This window comes from Bidens hawaiensis, unplaced genomic scaffold, assembly GCF_021521415.1.
Source record: "Bidens hawaiensis isolate Kalapana, Puna unplaced genomic scaffold, B.hawaiensis_p1.1 tig00008029_1, whole genome shotgun sequence".
NCBI classification, from domain to species: Eukaryota; Viridiplantae; Streptophyta; class Magnoliopsida; order Asterales; family Asteraceae; genus Bidens; species Bidens hawaiensis.
The window spans coordinates 996,588-1,024,325 of NW_027491562.1; the positions used below are offsets into that span (position 1 = coordinate 996,588).

The 27,738-nt window shown below is 34.5% G+C and overlaps 2 protein-coding genes across 2 annotated transcripts; one reads left to right on the top strand and one right to left on the bottom strand.

The window, feature by feature from the left end:
* Positions 1-16,942: 16,942 nt before the first annotated feature.
* LOC143636607 (uncharacterized) lies at positions 16,943-19,480 on the bottom strand. The gene is made up of 2 exons (XM_077104167.1): positions 17,327-19,480; positions 16,943-17,254 (listed from the first exon to the last, which is right to left on the bottom strand). Exon 1 carries the CDS (start codon positions 18,813-18,815, stop codon positions 17,790-17,792), a length of 1,026 nt encoding a protein of 341 aa, XP_076960282.1. The 5' UTR covers positions 18,816-19,480; the 3' UTR covers positions 16,943-17,254; positions 17,327-17,789.
* Positions 19,481-22,756: 3,276 nt separating this feature from the next.
* On the top strand, positions 22,757-24,561 carry LOC143636603 (protein FAR1-RELATED SEQUENCE 5-like). The gene is made up of 3 exons (XM_077104164.1): positions 22,757-22,787; positions 23,559-24,237; positions 24,318-24,561. The coding sequence occupies exons 1-3, from the start codon at positions 22,757-22,759 to the stop codon at positions 24,559-24,561; spliced, it is 954 nt and encodes a 317-aa protein (XP_076960279.1).
* Positions 24,562-27,738: the final 3,177 nt, after the last annotated feature.

The window sequence follows — 27,738 nt, forward strand, 5'->3', positions numbered from 1 at the left end:
ATGAATTTGTAAATCATTTAAAGATCAAACAGACCCAAATCATTATCAAGGTTGACTTTAAGAGTCAAACTACATGGATGTCTAAAAGAACTAATACATACCATTTTCAAAAACCGTCACGACTAGCATGAAGGGTTGACCGAATTGCTCCTACATGACCATCTATCATGTCATACGCGCTTACAACATCTGATCCAACACAAGCCTTTAAAAAATGCACATCTTCAAAACTAAGCTTAGAAACACTCTGTGATACATATAACACATCCCAAATGAAATGCAGATAACTCATAAGATGTTTTCAAAAATATTCAATACCAGTAACCATGACCTACTTTCTAAGGCTTTTTCCGAGAGGCCCAACTCTAGATTTACGATAACAACCTTGATATTGTTAACGAAAGGATCGAGAAAAAAAAGTAATAAAGGATATATATATATATATATATATATATATGTAACATCCTGAATATTATAATGATAAATAAAGAAAGTTACGTTTAGTGATTTCGCGTTATTAAGTAAGTAATACCGAGTAAAGAACGGATCATGGACTTAGATTAATTAAGATGGATTAAGGGTAATGGGCATTAGGTCCATGGGCTTTAAGGGATATAAATATCCCCTTAAACCATCCTAAAACCCTAACTATCATTTCCATCTTTTATAAATCTCTACACACTCAAAAACACACACATACACTACACCTCATACGTCCGAGAGAGAGAGAGCGGATTCGAGTCCAAAAATCAAGCCGACCATTATTAGATCTTCAATATACGAAATAACCAAGCAAACCGCGACCACACCGAACGTATAAAAGGTATGTTTTGATCCTAAAGATTTCGTTTTTATAAACGTTTAGTCTTGAAACTTAGAATGAGAGTAGATCGGGTATAAACGAAACATAAAGTTGTAAACTTGATGATAAATACGAGTGTAATGAACCCGAAAATGGAAACGGCTCGACTAATGAACCCTTAACATTAGTATTGAACGTTTTTACCATAAAGGTCCAAACTTTACGTCATTCCGGGCTAAGTTTTACCCAAACAAGGCCATGGGAATGATCGCGGGACTTGTTAACGCCATACTCATGGATTTCTCGGTAAAACGATGATGATTTTGGGGATTAAGGATGAACAGCGGTGGCTGCTGCACAACTTCGCCTACAAGCGAACTTCGCCTGCAAGCAAGTTCGCTTGCAAGCAAGTTCGCCTAACTGGTAACTTCGCCTAAGGCCAAGTTCGCCTAACTAGTAACTTCGCCTAAGGCCAAGTTCGCCTAACTGATAACTTCGCCTGGTGACAAGTTCACCTAACTGATAACTTCGCCTGGTGACAAGTTCGCCTAACTGATAACTTCGCCTAGTGACAAGTTCGCCAAACTGTAACTTCGCCTGGTGATAAGTTCGCCCATGATAACTTCGCCCAAAGCTAAGTTCGCTTAAGGTTTAACTTCGCCAAGTTAACTTCGCCCAAAGCTAAGTTCCCTTAAGGTTTAACTTCGCCTAAAGTTAAGTTCGCTTAGAAAATAAATTAAAAACCTAATGGAAAATGTGTTAAGACAGTTAATGTAAATAAAATTTTTTCAATCTGACCTGGCAGCTCGACCCCAGCTAGGGGCTCTGCCCCTTGGACCCTGCTAGGGGCTGCCGCCCCTACACCCCGCTGCCAGGGGCGCTGCCCCCGGACCCCCGTTCGTTGTGGGTTATATAAAGATAGAAATACAACATGAGTAGTAGTAGTTAATTGATACATGTAAATATTATACAGTTATCCGTGCACAGCTCAAGAAGGGAATAACGATTAACGGAGAGCGTAACAGGATTCAGGTGAGTTTCTAGCCCCACTTCCTTGTTATGTTTTCGGGGCTGTGTGCATACTCGATGTGATAGTTAATACACTTATCTTAAGTGGTAAGTGTATGCCTTGTACGATTTATGTATGATGATTGTTTGACGGTGCGTGAACGATCTTCGGATATTGCATGTACCGTCAGGTGGTAGTTAAGATATGATTGATAAGTATGATGAAAGATATGATGTATGTATGAATATATGATGTATGCATAATATATGTATGTTATGATGATGGTACGTGAACGCTCTTTGGAGATTGCACGTATTGTCAAGGAAAGTATGTATGAACAGGTACGGTACAGTTACACGAAACAAAGGGACCAGACCCTTATAATATCTGTGATGTTAGGGACCAGACCCTTATAATATCTGTGATGTTAGGGACCAGAACCTAATAATATCTGTGATGGTAGGGACCAGACCCTTATAATATCTGTGATGTTAGGGACCAGACCCTTATAATATCTGTGATGTCAGGGACCAGACCCTTATAATATCTGTGAGGTTATAGGGCGAAAGGCTCTTTAAAACGTATGATTATGTATGTAAAGAAAGTATGAAGGTAAGAATGAAAGTATATGCACTTATGTGTGTATGAAAGAAAGTTAAGAGGTTAAGTATGAAATGTAAGAAGGTATTGTATGAGTATGTGATTAACTAGAACTCACTCAGCGTAGCTGACTTTTAGTATGCACGTAGGTGAGTAGAATGAGGCAGGTAGCTTGAGGAGGACACGTGGCAGAGTTGGACGAAGCTGGCATCTGAAGATTTTGCTATGATGTTTTATTTTAAACGACTATGTTTTGTTTTTAAATGACTATGAATGCTCGATAAGACAAGAATTATGGTTATGGAATGTAATGGTTTGAATGTTTTTAATGTTCCGCGAATGTTTTAATTAACTCTGATATTTAGAACTGCGTTTATGAGTAAATCCAACACGAAAATAGGGCTACCGGTAACGGGGCCTTACAATATAAGTCAACAATCATAACTTCATTGAAAATTTTGAATTTTTTGGTTTGTACATAAATAAATTTAATAAATGGTGAAAACAACTAAATGTTATTCGGTAAGCTATCGGTATTGAATGTAAAAATTTGAAAAATATCGGTACCGTACCGATCTCGAAACTCAATTATTTGGTACCGATTCGGTACTATTCGGTATCGGTTCCGAATTTGATCATCCCTAGTACACGCTATAATCTGCACATGAATGAATTGTGTTAAAGCATAAAAAAAACTCATTTAAATTATGAGAAATTGCATCACAATTTTACTGGTGCTTTCCACAAATACGAGAGAATCAACAAGATGACAATGCATAGAATGTGTTCATATCAAAATGAGGGCATATTAGCACTAATTACAATACAATAATATATCTTGAAGGCCAAATAATATTCGCCAATTGCACAGAAAAGAAGGGAGATCCACTTGCTTCTTCAATTAAACTATGGAAAAGAATTCCACCATCACAAAATTCAGAATTCTTTTGGAGCAAATCAAAACAGATCTGAAACAAAAGGCAGAATTACACAAAATTAGTCAATGACGACGAAGAGTGCAGAGTTTGTGGAGTAGAATAGCATCCTTAATAAACTGAAGATTTAAATGTACATTTAACGATTTACAGAATCAATTAAAGACGAGGTGACGAAGATGGTAACGTTGGGTGTTCAGGGAATAAGGGAAGAGGCTAATAAATAAGATTAAGATATAGGCTGGATTTGAAAATCAGATCTTAATTTTAAATTTTAAACTAATATACCTTATTTTCATAAGACTATATTTAGTGGCAACCTCATTTGAGGTGGGTTGCCAAGTGGCACAAAAAACAAAACAAAAAATTCATAGCAACAATCCATTTACATGACAAGTAGCATATAATTGTTGGGTCATTTATTTATTTACTTATTTTTCTTTACTGGTTGTTCTTATTTATTTCTACTGATGAAACATAGATATTACATCAATATAGCAGGTAGGCGGGCAACAAGCTGCGCCGCCACCCCTTTCTGAATTGCAAACCCTAACCTGCTAAAGACATACCCCTGCCCCTTTGGAGTCGACACATTGCTATGCACAACCTGTTGGACCCTGGTTAGAAAACGGATAGCTTCCGGTGCCAAGGAGCCAAATGTATCAAAAGCCAGAGGGACAAAAACATGTTGGTTCTCTTCGCAGGCTTTAGCATGTTTCTCCACCTTCTTCGTTTCAGCCCTTTTTATTGCTTGCCCAGCTACAAACCCATTATCCCTCAAACCAGCTAAGGGAGATACCCCTGTGAGGTCAACACAAGCGTGTTTTCCCCCGGCCCAACCAAAGACGAGCAAATCTGCCGGTCGTAGAGTGGATCTCCCTTCCGTGGGGTCTGTAAGGAAGTGGTTGTTCTTTCACATTGAATTTAATTTTTGTTTATTAGTTTATAATATTTATTTTTTTTTTAAAAAATCTAAAAACATAATCTTATTTAGATTTTCCTTTTAACATTTCGAAATGCATTTTTATCAAAAACAAAGTTCTTTAAAAATTATGTGTTTTTGTACGAGTTCAAAAATATTTATTTATTTTTCAAAGTTATAAATAGTTTATTAGAAATGAAATGAAATAATTATTGTATCGTTTTAATGAACTAAAATAATTATAAATCATATGTAGATAATAAAATATTGGTTTGACTTGGGTTAGGTATTAAAATGAAAAGTTGGGTTATGTTGGTGGAAGAGAAAGAAATTAGTTTTTTTTATTAAAAGACTGGGTTGAGTTAGGTTGGCTTGGATTGTGAATAAAGTTAGTTTAAAGCTTTTAAGGAAAGACTTACCAACTCACTATATGGTTTCTATACTTGTCACATCATATTGATTGTTTCAACGAGAGACACATAAACCCAATGAGGAGGGGGGGGGGGGGGGGGGGGGGGGCAATGAGTGTGTGGGGTGGGGGGGCAAGTGTCAAAATGTTATTTATTTATTATATAGATAGATTAGTTTTACTAGTAATTTGATTTTTTGTTTAATAACATATATTATTTAATTTTTTTGAAAAATATAAAAACGCAGTTTTGTTTAGTTTTTTTTATGAACATTTCGATACAAATTTAGTTAAAACGGAGTATTTGCAAGAATATGTATTTTTCAATATGAGTTGGCAAGAATTTTTTTTAAGCTTGTAAATAAATTATTAGGTTTAAGATGAAATTAAAGTGTTTAGTTTTTTTAATCCAAAAACATGGTCTTGTTTAGTTTTAATAATTTTTTATATATAAAATACTTTTGTTTAAAAGATAGTTTCTATTAATTTTAATAAGATTTATAGAATAAATTAAAACCTAAATTATATATATGTAATAAAAAATTGATTTAAGTTGAGTTATGAATAAAGGTGGAAAGTTGAATAGGTAGAAGAGAGAAAAATTATTTTTGTATTAAATATTGGGTTGTTTTAGGTTATCAATAAATGTAACGTCATGCACTCATGATAGTAGTGTCTATTTTCTTGATCTCAAAGTCAATACTTAAAAAGAAAACACTTTATATGCTTGGTGATAATATGAATTTTTAAGTTTGAGTGAACTATATACGTTTCAAGATTCTTCGAAGCTAAGCTATCAATCAAAATCTTTTTTTTTCACTTAAATTTATAATTTACTTTTATATCAATCTATTTAGCTTGATATCAATCTTTTTTTATAGAATATGTAACACCTTAGATAAATTTTATATTGTTTTATTCTATTATTTATTGAAGAAAGATACCATGTCTTAAGCAATATGTCACATCAAATATCATCAATGTGGTTTAGGCGCAATCTCTACTCGGTCAACCAAATAACAAAGCATGAATTCTTTGTGGACGAACAATGTTGGCGGTATGAAAGACCGGATGCTACAAAACTACTCATTTTGAGTCACTTGTATTGAATGCTATTTAATACGATTAGCTATCTATAATCTACATATCAAGATTGTTCCCATGTTTATTGATATGTACATATCAAGATTGTTCCCATGTTTATTGATATGTATACTATATAGAATTTAGTACCTTGCAAAATTGGTGGAAATAAGCAACCAAATTAAAGAAGCAAAAGAAAAACGTATCCCTCTCTCATGAGAACAAATGATTAGGTGTTTGCGTAGTACTGATTTATTTTTAAGCGGCACTCGTTCCTTGTGTTCATTTATGAGTCATCTCATGTTTCTTTATTTAAACTTCACTAGACCACACCACCTTTTGTTAGCTTGATTCAAATTTCGGTTCTTGTTCCGGTTTCTTTCAAGTTCATGTTCTATGTTCCCAGGCCGTAGTAATTAACGTCTCAAGTGTCACAATCCATGTCCAGTCTTTGTCATGTGTTACTCTTGTCCGGCCCATGTCTTATCTCGTTCATGGTCTCATGTTCCATTAGCGTTTATCATTAAAATATTAAAGTATCTAAGTTCAGTGGCATTGCAACAATTGGAGGTGCAACCTTACGCTTGACATTTCATTATATCACATCAAATGATTGATGAAATTATTATGGACCAAATTTTCAAACAACTAATGTCTTTACAATGTAAATATTATTAAAATATTATGAAAAGGTTATAGATTAAGAGTTTGTGTTTGACCCTTTGTGAAGTCAAAGAGTCATAACCAATAAAGTAGTTTTTTATTGCAAGTTTTTTAATCCTTAAAATGTTTTTAGTGATGATTTTGTGTGAGAATAACATCTCCTTTTCCAATTGCTAGAATGTTGTGGTTCTTATGTCCAACCAAATGTGGTTGTGCACGCAATGAAATGGTGGATTTGTGTAGGTAAGGTCCATCACAAACCACTTTTTATGCCCGGATCTTAGCCAATTTAATATGTGTGCTTGTGTGGATTTGTGTGAGATATCACTAATCATTATTTCTATGAATTTCACGACGCATCATACATTAAAGTCATAATCAATATGATTACTAAGGGAGAGATGAAAAAGAAGAAAAAACCGAATATGGACCGGACCCGACGTACCATAACGGAATCAGACCCGTCCTACTCGAACCATCGGGTACATATCGAGTTCTGGTTCCTTAGAGAAACCCTACCTGGACCCGGAACTGAAACTAAACCACTGGAACTGGTTCCACATCTACCCGGTCAAAAACCTGGACCTGAGCTAGGCAAAACCTGATAGAAATCCAGTCAGACTGGTCAAAAACCCCAAACTACTCGAAACCGGCCTCGACCTACCTGGTTCTTAACTTTGTTGACCAAAACCGGACCCAGTTTAAAAAAAACCTGGTCTAAAGCACCAAAAGAGGAATTAAACCACTAAACAACTAAAAGAACACAATAATATTGAGAAATGAAATTTCCATATGTATTTAGCAGTCGGATGGTGAGTATTGGTTGCAAAAGACACCATGATACTCATGCTCAGTGAATCAAAGAAAATTAGAACAGTAGAAACTTCGAATAGCTAATAACATAAGGGGGTGCAAAACACCAATTTATTTGATAAAATGTGTAAGTACCAATTTTAAACAAAGAATCATGTGATCATTCTTCACGTAATTAATTTGAAGTATAGAATTTTGAGAATCACGTAATAATCCTACATGTAATGTTAAATAATACTATTTCATATATTCTGATATTTGATAAATGATAATGTATACCACCCACACTTTCAAGTTAAATAATAATAACTAGTATTAAGAACCCGGGCGTTACGCGGGTTTGTAGAAAGGCTTGTGAAAACAGACAAAATTCAATTTGAATGGATCGCGTGCCATAGCGTCATATACAACACAACACATTTTTGTGAGCTAAGAGATGCCATTAGGAAGCAAATTTTGGACTTCCAACGGACTTGGTTACTAATTAAATCAAAATTAAAATAGTATTTACACACCCAAAGCCATTATCCAATTTCAACAGTCAACAATCCATGGCAATAATGATGCCAAGATATACAAATTCATTGCTATCAGTTAGTGTAACAGCCAACTATTACAGCATCAACCTCTGGTTGTTCATCTCCATTTGCAATCTGTGGATAAAGGTGCAACACATTATTATTATTATAATATTTAAAATCATAACTTGTCTAGGAAATTCAGCATGTAAGAACTTTGACTAATGGTGTAAACGTTGTGGGTGTGTAGGTTGTATCTTGTCTAGCTTCTTGCTAGCCTTGTTGTTTATTCGTTAAATAAAATGAGCTGTTCAAAAAACAAAATGTAAGAACTTTCATACCTTGTCATTCAATTGAAAGTTTCATACTATGGCAGCCTCATTAATATACAAAGTGATTTTTTTAATGTTTAGACCCATTAGCTACATAACCAAGACATCCTCAACTGATTAGTGTATGTCTTGGTAAGTTCATAATTCCTTTTGCTTACAAAGTATCGATCATTAGAATGCATAAATCAAATATTATTTGTGCAGTTATAATAACTAACGGGTCGAAAGACTTACTTAATCCGATGCCTATTTATGACCTAGTGATGAGATTTTATAATCTCATTATGAGGCCCCTACATTCCAATTAAATATATATATATATATATATATATATATATATATATATATATATATATATATATATATGAGGTCAAGAACTCAAAATTAGAAGTCAAATACTTACAATCAATCATCGAACTATGAGCTCTTGAGATGGTTTTGAGGCTCAATTGAAAGCCCCCCTTTCCAACACTTGTTTATACGGCAAATTGTCCCAATTTAACCACAGATAGGGACCATAAAATCATAAACGAACATGTATTAGTCAATTAATATAAATCGCTAACTATTTAGGAACAATAAACAGGAAGGGAACTAACCTGATGAGAAGGACCTGTGATTCAGATTAGTTACATTCCTCGGAAAATTGAGTGTCGTTGATGTTGCCCCAACCCGACATGGTTTGTAACTTGATAGATTCTAAAATTATTAGAGAGAAATGTAGTGAGAATTGTGTGTTATTGTTATAAAATGGGGTAATTATTTATAATGTGTTATTTAGTAAAAAAAAAGAAATTAACTAGCCAACGGCTAGTTTTTTGAAACCCACAGCCCAACGGCTAGTTTCTGTCCCGCGACCACACTCACGCTGCCTAACCGCGCCCGCCTTCACCGGAGGGGTGTAGCGGTGTTTGCGAGCCACGCAGACGGCCGCACCCACCCCTCACCCCCACTACCCTCAGTCTAAAGTTGAGACTGTTATTTACCAATATGATGTATTTGGGATTATTTATAACCAGATTTCCATTAAATATAGATAAATTTAAAAAATGAGATGTGAGAGTTTTTTTTTAAATAAACAAAATTTAAGGTTAGACTTGGTTTTTAGCTAAATTTATATATAAAGATATAGAATGAGATACGAATTTTTAGTGTAATCTTGAGTTAATGTCTCAACCTTGTGTTCTATAGCATTTTGCTAGTTGTTTTTCAATGATATTTAGTCCCTTATGTACATATATATTAACTAGATGGGTGCCCGCGCTATGCAGCGGGAAACGCAAACCTTGCTAATCACGTAATAAGTTTATGGATATTTATTGTTTGGTTTGAAACCGTAAAACCGTTCATCGGTTTGATTTGACTATTATTTTTTTTCTTTCACTTTTGGCCAGTTGTTTTCAATTTTCAAAAGTATTGTCTTGGTTTTCGACGATAAAAGCTGTTACAAAAAGTTTGGTTCACGGTTTAATTTAAAACCATCAAAACCAGACCGCGAACACTTCAACATAAAATGTATTTTTTTAACTGAGAAAAACAATGACAATATCATACTCAAATTAAAGATAAAAATGTGCTCGTTCTTATGGTGTAATTTAAAAAAAATATTAAAGTATAAAAAAGTTATTAACTTTTAAAAACTATGAAGAAATTTGGGTTAAAAGTGAAAATTAAAATAATATATAGTAACAGATTAAGGATTATTGTTCTAATTATTTTTTAAGTTTAATTATAATTGAGCGACCAATATTATAAATATATTAAATAAAGGTGAGTTTTATTGTTTTATTGTGAGACTCTTTTGCCCTAATTCAAGATTGTATCATATGTAATGTCACTTGTAAATCAGTTAATACGAAGTGTCTTAATTTACCTCTCTTTGGTGTATTATATATAGTATAGATATAGATAAATATATTTTAGTCACTATATTATTTGTTTCTCTCAAAATTCAACTTATTCAATAAATTCAAAATTCGAAACGCTATTCAACTTACACGAATACAAGTTCGACAAACATCCGTGCCACCTGTCAATAATTTATATTTGAATAACTAAACTTTATTTTAAAAATAAGTGTGGTGATGTGACCAAAAGTCGAGTAGTCATAACAAAAGGTGGACAAAATAGGAAGAAATGTTTCAAAAATAGACGCTAGAAATAAAAATAAATAAAGAAAAAAAGAGTGTCGGGTGAGGCATCCTTTTCATTTTCATACTGCACCGACGACATCGTTACCGACATCTTGGCCTCCCTCCACACAAATTCAAATAATAAACATTAACTTTGTAATACATAGTTAATGTTACTTTAAAGTAAATAACTAAGAAAAAGAATACAAAATCATGGTTGAGATTGATTCGCATATCGTTAATCTTTCAATAAGTTGACTGTTGTTTGAATTTAAAACGAAATATGCAAGTTTGAGTACCATGTCTATGAAACTGGTGTGGCTAGTGGACTATTGTTTTAATAAGACTTTTTTTAGAAAAAAAAAATTACTTTGACACATCGATCGACTAGCTAATTGAACAGTTATATCTTTTTTTATCTTGTTGATTTTTATAGTGTTATCATGACTATTAAACTGGTGTGTGGTCAGTGGACCGGAAGCACAACAAGTTTAATAACCGAACCGGTTATGCTTTGGTTTCACCTTTGACTCGTAAGTTTTAGCTTTCTCTAACAATCATGGCTATGTGTTAAACAGTTGTACTAATTACTCTAATTGTTGTATGTTTATCATCAAAGACACATAAAGGAAACGCGAACCACCAATACAAGCCACATTGGACAGACTTGGGTTAGGTGCATAGGGAGACTTGGATTAGATGCGTATGGTTGGGTGAATCATGTGTTACGTGTCATGATATTTAAAATTAGAAGGTTTTTAATCTTTATACTTGACCAAACTAAAAACAAACTTAGTTGTAAAAAAAAAAAAATTTAAATTGGACCTTTTTCTCATATAAGGTTTAATTTTAACATTAACTAAGCTAATATAAAAAAGTTAAATTATGCTTATAACACAAAATATAAGATTAGATTAAAGTTGAGAACCAATCGACCAAAAGAATATTGCACAAATAAAAGATCACTTGCCTAGAAATACTATATCTGAATTACATGAGAATGTTTAACCTTTGCCTATGGTCGTTGGAATTCATTGTTCGTGAAGTATATTACACACTTGACTAGCGCTTAACTCTTAACAATTTATCAGCCAACAACATTTAGAATATATATGCTAATACATTATATGAACAAAATTCATCATACAAGTACGTAAAAGGTTGTCCAAATATTATTTTTTTCTTATCAAAGAACGAGAAATTCTTGATCAAGAAGTACTATAATTAAGTTCATTGGTGCATTAATGTTTGTTGCTACCTATATGCAGCTAAATCATTTTATTTGAACTTATCGACAAGATATAGTTTATATCCAGTGAGGAAACACTTAAATAAGTTAAAACAAATGTGTCCATACCTTTACGGTGTGAAAGATATAGTTTATAGTTTACTAACCCATCAAGACAAGTTTCTTCTTATAGTTGCAAAGAATGAAACACAAAATGTCATGGATCGATTATCAACACCTAGAGGTGGCAAATGGGTTGGGTCAAACGAGTCATGGGTTGAAATGAGTCATGGGTCAAAACGAGTATGGGTCAGAATGAGTTTGGGTCAAAACGGGTCAATTAAAAAAGGGTTGTTTTGGTTTGGGTAGAAACAGGTTAGGGTCGAACCGGTTTTTTTTTTTTTTTTATGAACGAGAATAACGACGAAAACCTTTTAGTTTTTTTAGATTTTTTGTTTTTTATTTATATTTTAAGTTATGATTTTTTTATTTATTTTTTTTAATTTTCTTTGAGGGGTTTTCTATTAAGATCAAAAACCCTCAAAAAAATTTTCAAAAATAATAATAAAAAAATTATAACTCAAAATATAAATCATAAACAAAAAAAGTAAAAACACTAAAATGTTTCCTACGTTGTCCTCGTTCCATAAAAAAACAACCACCTAGAATCGAATCGAACCGAAACCGAAAGAATCGACGAAAATGAAACAAAGAAACAAAAAGCCAAAACCGGACCACATCAATGGAAATCGAAAAAATCAATCAAAACGAAACTAAAAGAATTCAAACCGAACAAAAACAAAACTGAAAAAACGAACAAAAACGAGTTCGGAATCGACCAGAAAGAAACAAAAGAAACCAAAACCCAACACGTCACAGGCGAAAACTCGTGTTGGCTTGAAACCTGAACCGAACTCGTTCCAATTTGAAACCTGTTTCGTGCCGAAACCTGTTTTGTACGAAAACCCGTTCCGATCCGAAACTTGTCACATTTCCTTAGAACACTAACCCACATCGACCCATTTATTTGAACTTGGCGACTCATTTTGACCCGAAAATAAAATGATGATATTTCAAATGACTCATTTTAACCCATTTAGTTAAAATCTTTTACCTAAACCAACTCATTTAACTTTTAAAAAACTTAAATTAACTCATTTAAAAGAGTTTTAGTCAAGATTGTCACCCATACGACAACACTCATCGCTTAAAGGGGATATGAACCCCTTTTCTTTCACTAGGCTTGTCCTGTTGGTTACTATATTAATTAAAATATATAGGGCATATGCATTTAAAACACGTTCTGATATTAATACAAATAATTGAGTTACATAGTGTCACTCTTAACACCGCATGCACGATCTACTTGTATGTTATTTAGTCCACTCATCTTCTAATATATCACACACTCTTCTCGGTGGCACACATACACAAACTCTTTCTCTCTTCCCCTACAAATTAGGAGTGAGAGAGTATTGAAAGGGACTAGTACTGGCTTGGTTAAGGAGTCTTGTACCGAGTCAACTCAGACGAGGAAACAGGAAGCGGAGGATTCGGAAACAGAGGCTAATGATTTGGTTGCACAAGATGGTGTTTCCTGTTAGACGCCTTTGGCTTGCAGCTACTGCTCGTGTTAAGTCGCGTAACAACGGTAATTAATTATTTAACCATCTCTTATATTTTTATTTTTATTTTTTACGATCTTATTTCCATGATCAAGGCAGTTTTAGCCTAATTAGTCACGGAAATAGATCATACTAAAAGTATTGGAGATGGAACACTTGGTTCGTATTTCTAAAACTAATTTTAGGAATATGAACCGACAATTTTATGTCATAGGGATTGAGACTTTATTGCATGATGAAGGGTGTTTGAGTGTGTTGACTGATTCCGAGTAGAGACAGGTGTGAAAAAAACGGGGGGAAGAGATTAGGGTTATTTTAGTATTTAACTATTAATCCTTTGGTTTCTTCTTGTTGAAATGACTATATTTGTTTTATTTTAATTATACGATAATCTGAAATGATTAGGTGTAATCACTAAGGTCATCTGTCTGTCAATCAATCATACCTAGTGAAGTTCCATCGACAGCAAAGCTATAACTAGGGTCTGGGGAGGGTGGGATCTGGGGAGGGTGGGATGTAGGCACACCGTACCTCTATTCAAAGGGATAAAGAGGTGGCTTTCAGAGAGACCCTCGGCTCTAAATACATATGTATGGAACAAAACAAAGGAAAACAAAGTTCAACAGTTATTTCTTCACATCACTATCGCGTAAAAGAAATGTCTCGTAAAAAGTTACGACGTGTAATATATTTCACCCGTCTAATGTAATTAATATGATATTTAAATATAATTAATTAATAAAATTAGTACTTATAGAAAATAGATGATGGGGAGATGTGATTGGCACTCAAAATGGAAGGAGGGCAACACCGTTGCAGAGAAAACGCTAGAGGTAAAAAGGAAAAAACTCCTCATGGGCTAATGACATAGCGGTGTTGAAGCATTTTTAGGGTGTCATATGGGTGTACAAACGTCTCATTACGTATGCCCAATTTATATATAAGGGATGATCCTGGCTTGCCAGGGTTCGAGTCTTGATCTCACCCGGTTTTACCGTCTTCTCGCTGTCATGCCGTTTGGCGGGCGTGGGGGTCGGGTTTTATCCGGTGAATCCCTCAACAGGTGGACCGCTAGGGGCTCCGTCTGTCCGGATTAGTGGCCGGCTCAGGCTACCTTTAGCCAATGGGGGCCGCGTACAGAGTACCCGGCGTTACTTAGTTGGCCGTTCAAAAAAAATTAAAGATACATTCTTGTTTTTTGGTTGACAGGTTTCTATTTTAATACTTTTCTTATTATGCAAAGATTCCCACTCACTACTGATTTGGATAGAACCAGTTTCTATATTTTCAAATTACCCTACCATTATTTAGACAAGTAGTCTTATTTTTACATATTATTAAAGACTCTTTAATGCACAAATATTTTCTATTCTTTTTTGGTTTTTGGCTTAGTGGATGACCATATATTAATCATTTATCAATTCTTTACTCAAATCATTCATTCCTTTATGTTAACTAATAATAACTAGGTCGATAAAGTAATCAACTAATAAAAATAGGCGTTAAAATCCATATTTTAACCTTATGGTTCGGGTCAACCAGCTGTGATTTCACTAGGTTGTTCGAAGTATTCTATTTTACTCTGGTTCCTTCTATTTTTCTTTTAAATATTTACGGTGTGAATTATATTTTGAATTAGGGTTAAATCAGACAACTTTTGTGTAGTAAAACCGTTATCGTAACCGGTTGCTAGCCAAATGCAAACATGCTTTTCATGTTGAGTGTGTGGATACATGACTTTTACAGGACCAACACATTCTCACAGCTAGTTGGTTTATTATGAACCAAATTCTAAGTTTGGGTTTTAAGAACTCGCAATATACTGAATGGGTGTAATGTTTGAATTTGAAGTTTACGTGCGTTTAGTTAATTTTCTATGTACATCATTTATTTTAATTATTTCTCTCATAGGACATTGTACTCAAATCAACCCAACTTCAAAATGTTAAATTTCATTCAGGTGTTTTCAAATTCTGACGTGTGTTCGGTTCAAATTTGAATTCAGTTTCAAATACTGAATATTCAAATAACTCAAAAACTGACCAGATAAGTAACGAATAAATTTGATGATCACAGTGATCTTTTTTTTATTCCTTGTATTTATTTGATATAATTGTAACGTTATCCTAACCATTTAAATAGACACCTAAATCAACTCAATTTTTAATTATGGATCGCAACTGTAACGTATAACAACCGAATTATGTACTTTTAAGATCTCACAGAATCATACTAAAAACAATGCTTATCTGATGCCCCTTTTCTTGCTTTCAATAGGTGGTGGGCTTTTAAAGCTGCACGACGACATTGAAACATGCGGGTACGAGGATGTCCACGTAATGTGGGAGATGCTTCATAGAACAGAATTAGAGTTATCATCAAACAACCGTCGAAAGCTTAAACCAAGATCATTTTGGAAGATTTTTGTGTGGCACAACCATTCTTGTTCATCACCTATCTCCATTGACCATGCTTAACAAAGTCAAAACCCGTGTACTATCCAGCAAAAAGTTGATATAATTACTATGACATTGATATGTGTCTTGGCGAGCTATATTCAAGTACTCACGTTACAATAGCAAAGCCGTTTTTGTAAATATAACTATGTTTTTTTTTTCAAGATACATACCAGTTTTCATCTTGTTTCTCGTCTCATTTTTGCGGGACCCATTAGATTATGTAATTACAACTTGTTACCTATTCATGCTTTATCTCAAATGGGTTAAATGAAAAACTTAAGCTACAAGGGAATGGGTCTACCGGGGTCAAACAAGTTGAAAATGCAACATGCAGTTTACGAAACAAATTCGTGTGCAGGTTCACCCAACCCGTACTAAAAAATGCAACATGCGGTATACAAAAAAAAATTAAAAGAAAGAAAGAAAGAAAGAAAGGGTACACTCTTAACACTAATAGCGCGATAATGGTAAAACCTATACATTGATCTTCCCAGAAGCCACTAAATATGCATCTTCCATTCTACTTCAAAAACAACTATCAGTTACCTTTAGTTGGCGAGGTTTTTGGTCACTGGATAATGGAGATATCGGACTTCATCGACACAACCCGTCAAGTCACCACTTAACCATATTTAGTAACCTTTGAGCAAACTACCATTATAGGAACTTTTGGCTAGGAGTGTAAACGAACCGAGCTACTCGAGATTGATTTGTTTAACTTGAGATCAAGCCAAGCTTAAATGAGCTCGAGCCTAAATATATGCTTGTTTAGTAGATTAGCCTACGTGCGAGCTTCACTTATCTAGCTCAAGTAGGCTCGTAAATCTAAGCAAACCTAAGATAATTTCCGTTTGATTTACACAGTAAAATATATTATATATTATATTATGACAAAATTAATCTTTTCTTTAGAACGGCTAACGGGCACACCCTCTAATCCACTCCTAAATCTATACATCTTGTCCACTACCAAAATAACTAAATAATATTTATATATATATCTATATATATATATATATATAAAGTAATTATAAATATATATAAATAACATTTTTTTAACCATAAAATTTATGGCGTTTGCCAGGACAAATGTAATTTAAAAATTATTCACACAGATTAGCAATTTGCCTACATTAACAGTCTTGTCATGATTTATTTTTATGTTTGTGAATTGTAATCACACATAGCACAAAGCAGTTTGGTTTCTTTTATATCTAGGAATAAAACAGAAAATGAATAAGCAAAAAAACACTGATGTGCAGACTGCAGAACTTGGGCATATCCAACAATGGTTTTATGTCGAACAATATATAGTTACAACAATATAATGTGAATCCCTATAGTTAGCAAAGTATTAATAAGCCCACTGATTAGCAGGGTATTTGGGGGCCCGTGACTCGTGAGTTTTTCGGCGACAAGTTCTCGCAGTTATACAAATAAAGTAGCCAATTGGATTTATATGTGAAAACGCTAATCCTAAATTCCTAACAAAGATAGTTAATAGAGATAAATCCGTATTTCAACTTTATATAAAAAAACGCAGTCATCAACACACATCACACGTGATTGCCTAAAAATAGCTCAAACTTAAAGCACGTGCAAATAATCTGAACGAACAACCATAAAGATAACATTAACTGTTAATAATTTCTGAGTATAGGAAACATACCAATTAACAGCTGGTTGACATGCATACACTCCATATTTGGACACAATTCCCGTGCCTGAAATAGAGTAACGTCATTAGAACATATATTTATTTTTAAATTAATAATAACAATTGAGAGTAAAAGTACCTTCAACTTCGGAGGCAATAAATCCTTCTGCATACCAATTTGGGCAAATATGTTTACAAACTTACACTAATTATAGAAATATGCACAATAAATTTGAAGAACGACATGTTTGAATTTGATATTTCAATCAATGCTTACTGTTGAAAGTACATACACAAGAAACCTCAAATGACGCAGTTTCAACTTTACTGAAATACTGGCCACAATAAATTATTCCTGCAAAACTGTTCTAAATTACCTGATTCCACTAAATTACAGTAAAAAGCAGAAAAAAACAACATGCTAATCGTACAACAAAGCAACCAAATACGCCTATCGGGCCTTCATTTCCTTTTCATAAAAACACTGCTGGTTGGTTGCTAATAAATGTGGGTCACTTTCCAATTTCCATCACAATCTTTGGCCCGTTAAGCACGCATGCTCGTTTAAAATAAATCATTGCTAGATCCAAATAAAGTCTGTATTATTGTTCAAAATCATGTGTGTGTATCTTTTCAAGAAACATGGGCCAATTTTCTCCAAGTTGTTGAGGGTTTAGTTCCATCGCAACCCTAAAATCTAGCAAAGATATCGAGTGTTTCGGTTCATGACCAGGTATGACACCATTGACAGGCCTAAAATGGGCCGGGCTGCTCTTCCTGGGCTTGTTAAGTTCACAACAAGACCTTATTAAACTTTTCAAGTAACCGTCTAATCCATTGTTGAGTACACTTGCACTGTCTGGTGACACGCCTTGAAGCCCGTGTGCTATAGAAACAGGCTCCATGCGGGCCCTCAATGTTACTGTGTCTAACAAATTGTAGGTGTCTGATACACCAACGGTTTTAATAGGTGGGGCCTTGCGGGCCCCACCTATGCTCGCTGGATAATAAGGTATCCCAAGTGGAGCATGCAGTGAAATCTTGCCACTGTCTTGTTGACCTAATGGTTTGACCCGACCGTTTGCATTCTGGGCTTGTTGCGTGAGTTCTTGATGCTGCACGGGCTTTCGGGTATCGGGAGAAGATGAATTCCCGTTGTCTAAATTAAAATCATCCGAATGTGGGATGGATGACGGAGAAGAATAAACGGGCTGCTCGTTTGGCCCAAGAACACTTTTGCGGTCCCCACCTCTTCGTTCACGGGACGCAGTTCTCGCCTTTCGTGGGGATGTTAACAAAATGTCTCCATTCGGTATCACAGGTTGGCTTGAAGCGTGCATTACAATTGGGCCCGGACCGTTTTTATGGTGCACTCCATCTAAAGGTTTCTTATTTGTGTTACACGCATTACTCAAAATCGAACGGATCAACTTATTATGCAGCAAGATACCATCTTTCCCAACTGTTCTTAAACAAAGCTTATCAAACTCAACCTTGGTTAACTTTAAACTCAAGAACTTATTTAAATAATCAAAGTATTGTTTGGATCGATCGGGTCCGAGTTTTCTAACAATCTGGCTTTTCAACTCAGCCAGATTGATCCAAGAATGCTGTGTCGGTGGTTGCATTATTCAACACCAAATTCCCATAAAAAATTAAAAAAGCTACCAACTTTCAAACTTATCAATCAAAAACCTAAATCCCCAATTCGAGCAACTAAATTAGGGTTTTACTCCATCTGCAAAACCCAATCTCCAAGACCAAATTCAACGACATCTCGTGCGGATAATAACTTAAACCCATCACTAAAAACCCTAATAAATTCTCCCTCCAAAACCCAGTTCCCAAATTATTCAAATTCCAATCCACCAACACACAAACCCTCAATTTTCAAACACATAAACTAATAAACACATTAACAAGCTTCCGTAAACTACACCCACATCTTCAAATGTTCAGACTTGAACCAGTTACCAATCAATTAAACTTTTCACACTTCCGAACTGCAAATTCGATGAATTCACACACAATTCGGAAGCAAAGAAATCGGATTTGGTGAATTCACCTTGAAATTAAGTTAACACAGAAACAGAAACCGAAAACCCTAACCTTTTATCGCAAAATTGGATTGAAGAGACCCGAAAGTGTTGGGTTTGAATGCGTTGTGATCGTGAAGTAATTGAGATGGGTTTAAATTGGGTTGGTTTCTGATGTAGGTTTTGCCGCATTTATGATTCTCCGGCGGATTGTGGCACCGGTGACGGACGGTGGATTTGAATCGGAGTTTGATCGATAGATACTCTCTCTCTCTACTTTCTCTTTCTTTTTTATTTCTCGTTTATGGGTTTGGATTAACATTAACTTTTCTTTTTTTTATTGTTACAAAGTAACCCTTTATCTTTGTGTGTATACTTATTAACCCCTATATTTATTTACTCTTAGTTAGAAGTTACTAACGGCTATTGGTTTTTGATACTCTCAACTTTCATTTATTGGTAGATAACACTCTCAACTAACGATTTGTCTTCCTCACTCCTAAATTTCATGTTATTTTTTTCTTGTCACTCTCTAACTAACAAAGCACTAACTCTGTTAGTTTTAGTGTTGACTTGGCATTGGTTTTACCGATATTTGTTTTAAATGTCGGTCCCACAATTACTTCATCTTACTTCTCCACCAACCCTGCCTCTCATTACCTCCATTTGACCTAGCCCGTTCAGATCTGTTCAATATCAAACCTCTTTGTGCTAATCCAAACAACATACAAATTATTGTGATTTCTAAAGTATTGGTTAGAAAGCAATTTAACTGTTTAAATGCACATGTGGTTGATACGTGAGGGATAGAGTTTGATTGAGGAAGATGAGAGAAAAAGAGGGGTTAGGAATTTGAAAGTGCAGTTTACGGGTACACACTTCAAGTCCAGCCTTTGCATCATCTTCAACAATCGCTGACGAATTACTCGCCACCAAAACCTTCTGGCATGGCAATAAAACCTTCAAGCCGAATACCATATATTAATCGAAGTTGAGGTTAAGGTTTTGATGCTTGGTATAAGATGAGTGTTTATTGGTATGATTTGAGCTGTTTGGAAGACTGTGCAAGATACATTTGAGGAATTAGGGTTTTGGATTGGGGAATAATAAGATGATGTGATGCTATGTATATTCACCTTAGGTTTCTCTCGGGGGTATGTAGAAAGAGAATTAGTGAAGAGGGAGATAGAGGGGCGGTAACAACCTCTAATTGACGCGTCCAAGGAGGTGGAGGGTTGCATGTGGTGATGGTTGCAGGTGGTGGTGGCTAGTTGGATGGTGGTGGGAATGAGAGGTAGTGGCCTAATGGGTGCTTGAGAAGGAAGATGAAGAAATTGTTGGACCCACATTGTTTTAATTTTTTTTTATCTTTAAAAGAAATGTCACATCAGCAGTGAAACTAACGGAGTTAATACTTCGTTAGTTAGGGAGTTGTAAAAAAAAAATAACGTGAAAGTTGGGAGTTGTGTGAGACAAATCGTTAGTTGGGACTGTTATCTACCAATGAGTGAACGTTGGGAGTATTATAACCAATAACCCTATATTTTTTTTTCTTTTTTTTAGAACAATGACTTTTATTTTTTTAAGCCACAGCCCGTTTCCCCACTCTAACCAGACTATGTTGTCTTAACTGGGCCCACGCTGGCTTTAGAGTTTGACTTGAGCGTCCCCCTAGGGAACCATACCGCCAGCTACCACTTAATAATCTGGCGTAACACACGATGGGAAGAACACCCGGTGGAGTCAAGAGTGGTTTTTCTTTTTCTTAAACTTTGGTTGAGTAAAGTGTCATTTTCGTCCTTGAGGTTTGTACAATCATGCAACTTCAGTACAAAAACATTTTTGTTTAACAGGACTCTTGAGGTTTTCAAATATTTTCATTTTCATCCATTTCATCAACCCCGATAGTTTTTTAACATTAAGTCATGGATAAATATGTTCTTTATAAAGTGATAAATTGTGAGCAAATCTCATGAACGATTTTGTAAGATGATTATTTCATATTATACCATCTAAATTTGTTTTGATAATATATAATAAATGGCAAACCTTCCACCTCTGGTGGAGTAGTTATGTTAATGATAGATAAGTGCCTACCCTCTTTGAGGGGACATGTTCAAATCTTGAAGCCCCTTGAGTTTTCTATTACAGTGTATTTACTCCAGAGAGGCTTCTCTTATGGAGGGTACAACATCTGTCTATTGACAGGTGGTTGGAAATTTTCCCGGGGAACGCCAAGCCAAAATCGGATGCCAGCGTGAGCCCGGTTAAGACAACATAGTCTGGCCTGAGTGGGGTGGTGAGGCTCCTCAGTGAGGAGTTGCGGTCTAACTTAACTATGAAATTCGTAGTTCAAAAAAAATATATATAATAAATGGCAATTTTACTGTTATCACTAAAAATACAAATTAGCTTATTTAACTACTTTAAACTAATTTTCTTTCTTGCGAACTTTCGGGTTTTGATAATTCATAAAGTTTTTATTATTAGCTATTATCTTAAATATATATATTAATGAAACCTCCATAAATTCTTTCAAGCCATCATATTATGTTATTTGTAAATTAAAGTTTGTCATGCATTTGACCCGAATTCACGAGTATGAGTCTCAACAAACCCAGATAGCCCTTAAACGGGTTATAACATCTCAATATATTAAAATGTAATCTCATCAAATATTTCATATAAAAATCCTATAAATATGAATATACTAAAAATTGATATCCAATTTTTTTAAAAGATATTATTTATAATAAGAAAACAATTTTATAGTAAAAATAAGCGGGGTCATGGGTCTCATCAAACCCAGATAGATTTTAAATTGGGTTATAACATCTCATTTATTTGTGAAATCATTTCCTCATCAAATCCTAAGAATATTATTAACTTCCTTACAATAAATAAAATTAAAATCCTAAAAAATATATGAATATCAGAAACGGAATAATGTAAAACAACCCGTAATACGGGGGATAAAAGCTAGTGTGTTTATATATATGGTATCTGATACAAACTAAATTAGCGTACTAAACATACAAATAACTAGAGTTATAATAGTTTTAAACTAGAGTAATTATGTTATAAATAGTATAATAATAATTACTCCAGTTATTTTTACACTTTTTACAATAAAAGTCATTTGAATTTGATCTAGACCCTATATATATACACACACACATAGCAATGTTAGAATAAGAAGTAGAATTATCCTAAGAAGTGTAAGAAGTGTTTTTGACCCTTAGATCTAGTTTTCCATGTAAGGACATCATTGTAAACAGTCATTTTCTTTTAATTAAGTAAAATAAATTAATTAAGTTTAGTTAAGTAGAATAAATATATATTTTAATGTGATCGGCAGTTATAATCTCTTTATCTATAATCTTGGAATATTATCAATCATAATATTTACTAAAAACAATCATAATATTTACTATAGACAATCCGATGATTTCAATGATTTTATAAAATCAACATCCACAAACCATTAACGAATTTTAATCTCTCTTTCAGTCAAAATACAGAAATCATTCACCATGAGTAACTTCAAGGACGTCGATGAACTAGGTAAAACTATAGATCCTCAGTTGTTCATCGATAGTTTTGTTATCAGAATCATAACATCGTCTTAGGATTGATATGTGTTGCTTTATTTCAGATTCATATTCGTAGTGTTTTTGTGTTATATTACAAGATGTTGATTCATATTCATCTACGTTAGTTTTCTCAATATACATCTACGTTACATGACGAGAAGATGTTTTAGGTTTTAGTATGTTAGATTGGGTTGATGTGTTATATTCTAGTGTCTTTTCGTTTTATTGAATACACATCACGGTGATATGACTAGAAGAGATTTTAATATTCCATGTCGGCTATTTATGTGTTAGTTTTTATATTGATTGGCTTGTTGTGTTATATTTAACTGATGTTGGTTGTCTGTTTTTTTTCATTGAATTTTTGGTTACATCTAACTTGTAAACTTTTCATATATGAATTGATCTGCTTGTTGTGTTATATTATAATCATTTGCGTAATTGCTAACTTGTGTGTTTTTGTGTCGGTCAAAGTCTTGTAACCTATAGTCATCAAACTAAACATCTTTTTCATGCGTTTTAATAACATATATACAATAGTTTTGGGTGGTGTGTAATTTTTATTGTGTTCTTTGTTGTATATATTTACTTACCTTACATGTTTCTTATAGATCCACCCGTATATAAGGAAGTTGGTATACAATATATATCTCCCAATTCTGGTAGGAAGACATACACGCCAGTTGTGTCTGCGTCAATCAAACCTAATAAAGGTATGATTTTTGACACTATTGAGCGGCAGAGGCATTTTATAGAAGATACGCTTTAGCGGGCGGTTTTTCTATTAGGAAATCAACCCAGTGCGTGGAAAATAATGTTGTTCGTTTGAAGTACTTTGTTTGCACAAAAGAGGGTTCAAGAACCGTTAAGGAAGTGAACACAATAACTGAAGATTTCAAAGGAAAAAAACAGCGTAGGAATGGTTCTCAAAGAACTAATTGTGATGCACAAATAAGGTTAACTTTAACGGATAAAGGCAAGAATAGGGTTAAATATTTTGGTGAAGAACACAATCATCCATTTGTTGATGAAGACGATATCCATTTCTTGACTGCTGCTCGGGAGCTTACGTTCACACAGAAAAAGATGTTAGACGATCTTGCTAACATTAACATCAGTCCGATTAAAGCTTTCAACATAATGAGGACCATGTATGGGGGTTTCAATAAAGTTGGTGCAACAAAGTCTGATTGCAAAAACTATAAAAGAAATATCAACTTATATATCGGAGACTACGATGCTGAGATGGCTGTTCAGCGCCTTATGGCCAAGAAAGATTATTGTCCTAATTTCTCAAGTGATTATTTTACTAGTCCTGATGGCGCGTTAAAGGGTTCATTTTGGGTAGACGAGCGTGCGAAGAAGAATTTCTACGTTTTTGGTGATGTTGTGTCACTTGATGCAACATATCGACATAACAAGTATAACACAGGAACACTTACTTTTTGTTGTATTCCATTATACTATTTTACAAACTGATTAGTTATTGTTTTTTGTGCAGGTATAACTTGGTTTTTATTCTGTTTACTGGGATTGACAACCATAATCTGAATGTTACCCTTGGTGCAGCTTTGCTTGGATCGGAAACCGCCGAATCCTACATTTTGTTGCTGAAGTATTTTAAGAGGGCTTTTGGTTATGAGCCTTCAGTTGTTGTAACTGACCAAGACCTGACCATGAAACGTGCAATTGAAGACTTTTTCCCTAATTCTAGGCATAGGCTGCATGTGGCATATTATGGATAAGTTGTCTGGGAAGGTATAACAAAATTATGTTTTTGGGTATCCCTTTTTGAATGTTTATTTGTATACCATTCTTACATTATATTCTTCCAGGTTGGATCCAACCTTTGCAACACGACAGGATTCAAGACTCGGTTGTGTGATATTGTGTGGACGGACTAAATAACACCAGAACTTTTCAAAAAAGAGTGGGCTTCAATCATGAATGATTTTCAGTTAAACGACCACGATTGGCCGAAAGATATATTTCATATTAGACAATCATAGATTCCTGCATACTATCGTGAAGAAACAATGTCTGGTCTGATGCGTACATCATCCCGATCAGAGAGCGAGAACCATTTTTTTGGCAAGTTTTGTAACCCATGATGCACTTTGGTTGAGTTCATGGCACATTTTGATACTGCATTGGATCATCAGGGACACAAACATCAGAAGAACGATCATGACTGTAGGTACAAAAAAGCCGAAACATGGAGTAACTTTGCATTAGAGAAACAAGCTTCTGAAATCTACACACGAACCATTTTTTTTTGATGTCTAATTGGAAATGCAAGCAGCTCTTCACAATTGCACTTCCATGAGTTACCTACCTGTTGATGATTATCTGAAGTTCAATTCGTGACTTTCTACACCTGCCAACTTCTTTTCACGAGGTATATAGTATGACATTTGTTTTGTATTGTCTTTGTGTCATGTAACTTACTTAAATATAAATTATGTATGTTGATAGGTTATGATTCGCAAGGAAGACGTTAATGTGTGTTGCAGCTGTAAGAGGTTTGAGCAATTTGGTTTACTATGTCGTCACATCTTCAAGGTGCTACACATTTTAGTTATACGGGTATTTCCCAAGTAGTACATTAATCGTAGGTGGACACAAGACGTTGTCTCTAACTGCCCTATGCGGTCAATTGGTTTTGATGAGCCGAATATAGACAAAAGTACCGATGTTTATCATGTTGTTTGAGACATAAACAATGCTCATGATCATATTAGGGGTGTGCATGGGTCGGTTTGGGGCGGTTTTAGACCAAACCCATAACCATAACCAATATGTCGGTTAATAGATAATCATAACCATAACCGATCTGTTATGGCCGTTTCGGTTAATCGGTTTTGAATGATAGAACGAGTCGGTTATGGGTCGGTTAACCGCGACCAAACCAATGTATAATTAAGCCTAAAACTTAGGTACTAAAAAAATAAAAAAGACATGACATAGTTCAACAAATTATATAATTCTTAATGTTAATAATATATACTCAAACAAACAATTAATGGTTTAACTCTATAGTAAAATTAAATCATATAGTATAAAATGAGAGCCTTTTTAGTTATTACCATCTTTAATGTTCAACAAATTATCAACAGTGTGTCTAATCGTACTCCATAAAGTTGAGAATCTTGTAAATGAGGCGGTTCAATTTTGGCGGGTTTGAAATTATCTTTAACCATAACCGACCCGTATTTGGCGGTTTTTAAAAATTCATTAAACCGACCCGCTGGTTATGTTGGTTATTGGTTAAAATCGGTTCGGTTATGTTGGTTTTGGTTCGGTTAATGGTTATGACGGTTAGTTTGCACACCCCTAGATCATATTATAAACAAGCTGGCAACTGATATGGAAAAGCTTCAACATTACCGTGACTCATCAGTCAGTACAAATCCACCGTTGATGAGGTTACTTTTGATGCCCCTAGGCCTAGTCGGCGAGACAGGTTTGCTGAATTAACCGGTGTTACCCAACCAGAGCCAATCAATATTTGTGCTCCAATTGGTGTTAGGAATAAAGGATGTGGGCTTCCAATTCGCTATAGGTCTTTACGCGAGCAAGCTATAAGTCAAAGTCAACTGGATAAGCCCCCTAGGACATGTAGAATATGCCAAGAACAAGGTCATGATGCCCGTAACCATCACAAGTACCATATCAACGAGAACACTTCAGCAGACGGTCCGAGCTCGTCACATAATGAGACTATGGAAGAATAGCCTACTTGTCTTTTTTTTTTTAATATTTCCTTTGTTTTTATCAAAACACTTTAATATGGTTTGATTGATTCATGTTTACTTTTTTCGCATCATACACCGGTTAACTGTATCGATGTTTTCATATTTATGGATACTATATCATTTTTGGTTGTGTGTTATTTTCATAATGGTAGGAGATTCTGTATGAATGGTTGGTTGTTTCTTATTTACATATTTTGTTCATATAAGTTTTGACACTGATTCAGTTGTCCTAACTAAATCATAAATATTCAAATACAATTACGCCTTTTAGGTTCTGTGTTATTTCCTTAATTGTTACAGGAACTTTATCAATAGCTGGTTGTTTCTTATTTTCACTTTTTATGCCTATAATTTTTTGACACACTATATCCTAACAAATACATTTGCACATTCATATGTTGCAACTCATGTTTTTCTTTAGTCACTATCTTCTCATTTGGTATATGTGATAATAATTTCATTTATCTACACTTTCAATTGCAACATTCATCTACTAACAAAGCAAACTCAACGATGTGTTTTTTACAAACCACAAATTGGCACAACCCGAGTGACAAATTATCCATCATTATCCATCAAAACGTACTCAAACCATATCCATCAAAACATACTAAAATCCTTTAACCATCAACACGTTCAACAAAAGAAGTTTACCAAAACATAAAAATGTCTACAACCATATCCATAATCATCCATCAAAACATACTAAAATCGTTAAACCATCAACACTTTCAACAAAACAAGTTTACCAAAACAAAAACACAAAATAGTGAAAAACCGTTCGCTGAAAACCAACATCATGTGAGTTTCAATCTGTCTAACATTCTCTTCGCCCCCGTCTTTTGCATCTGCTCTTTCTCTGCTGCTGGCATTTGTTGATACTCCATTACATTGTTTACAATCACACCCTTCGACAAGTTGATTTCTGTAAGTAGAATCTTGGCTACGTATTTCCTTCGAAGATCGTCAAGCTCTTCCTTTTGTTTCAGTAACACCCGACCACGTTTGTCAACCTCTTTACTAATCACACAGTCAATATGCCACTCTTTTATGTTTCCTCCTTTAAATGTCTCCATGTATCTACATAGTTGTATATAGTTTTCCACGGTACGTCAACTCTTGTTATATTTGAGCTTCTCATCTTCGACGCACCGTGGTGTTCTACAA

Coding starts and splice junctions, on each gene's coding strand:
- LOC143636607 (XM_077104167.1), bottom strand. CDS start 18,815: ATGCAACCACCGACACAGCATTCTTGGATCAATCTGGCTGAGTTGAAA.
- LOC143636603 (XM_077104164.1), top strand. CDS start 22,757: ATGAGTAACTTCAAGGACGTCGATGAACTAG. Junction 22,788..23,558: donor CAAGGACGTCGATGAACTAG/GTAAAACTATAG, acceptor ATTGAGCGGCAG/AGGCATTTTATAGAAGATAC. Junction 24,238..24,317: donor GCAACATATCGACATAACAA/GTATAACACAGG, acceptor TTTTTTGTGCAG/GTATAACTTGGTTTTTATTC.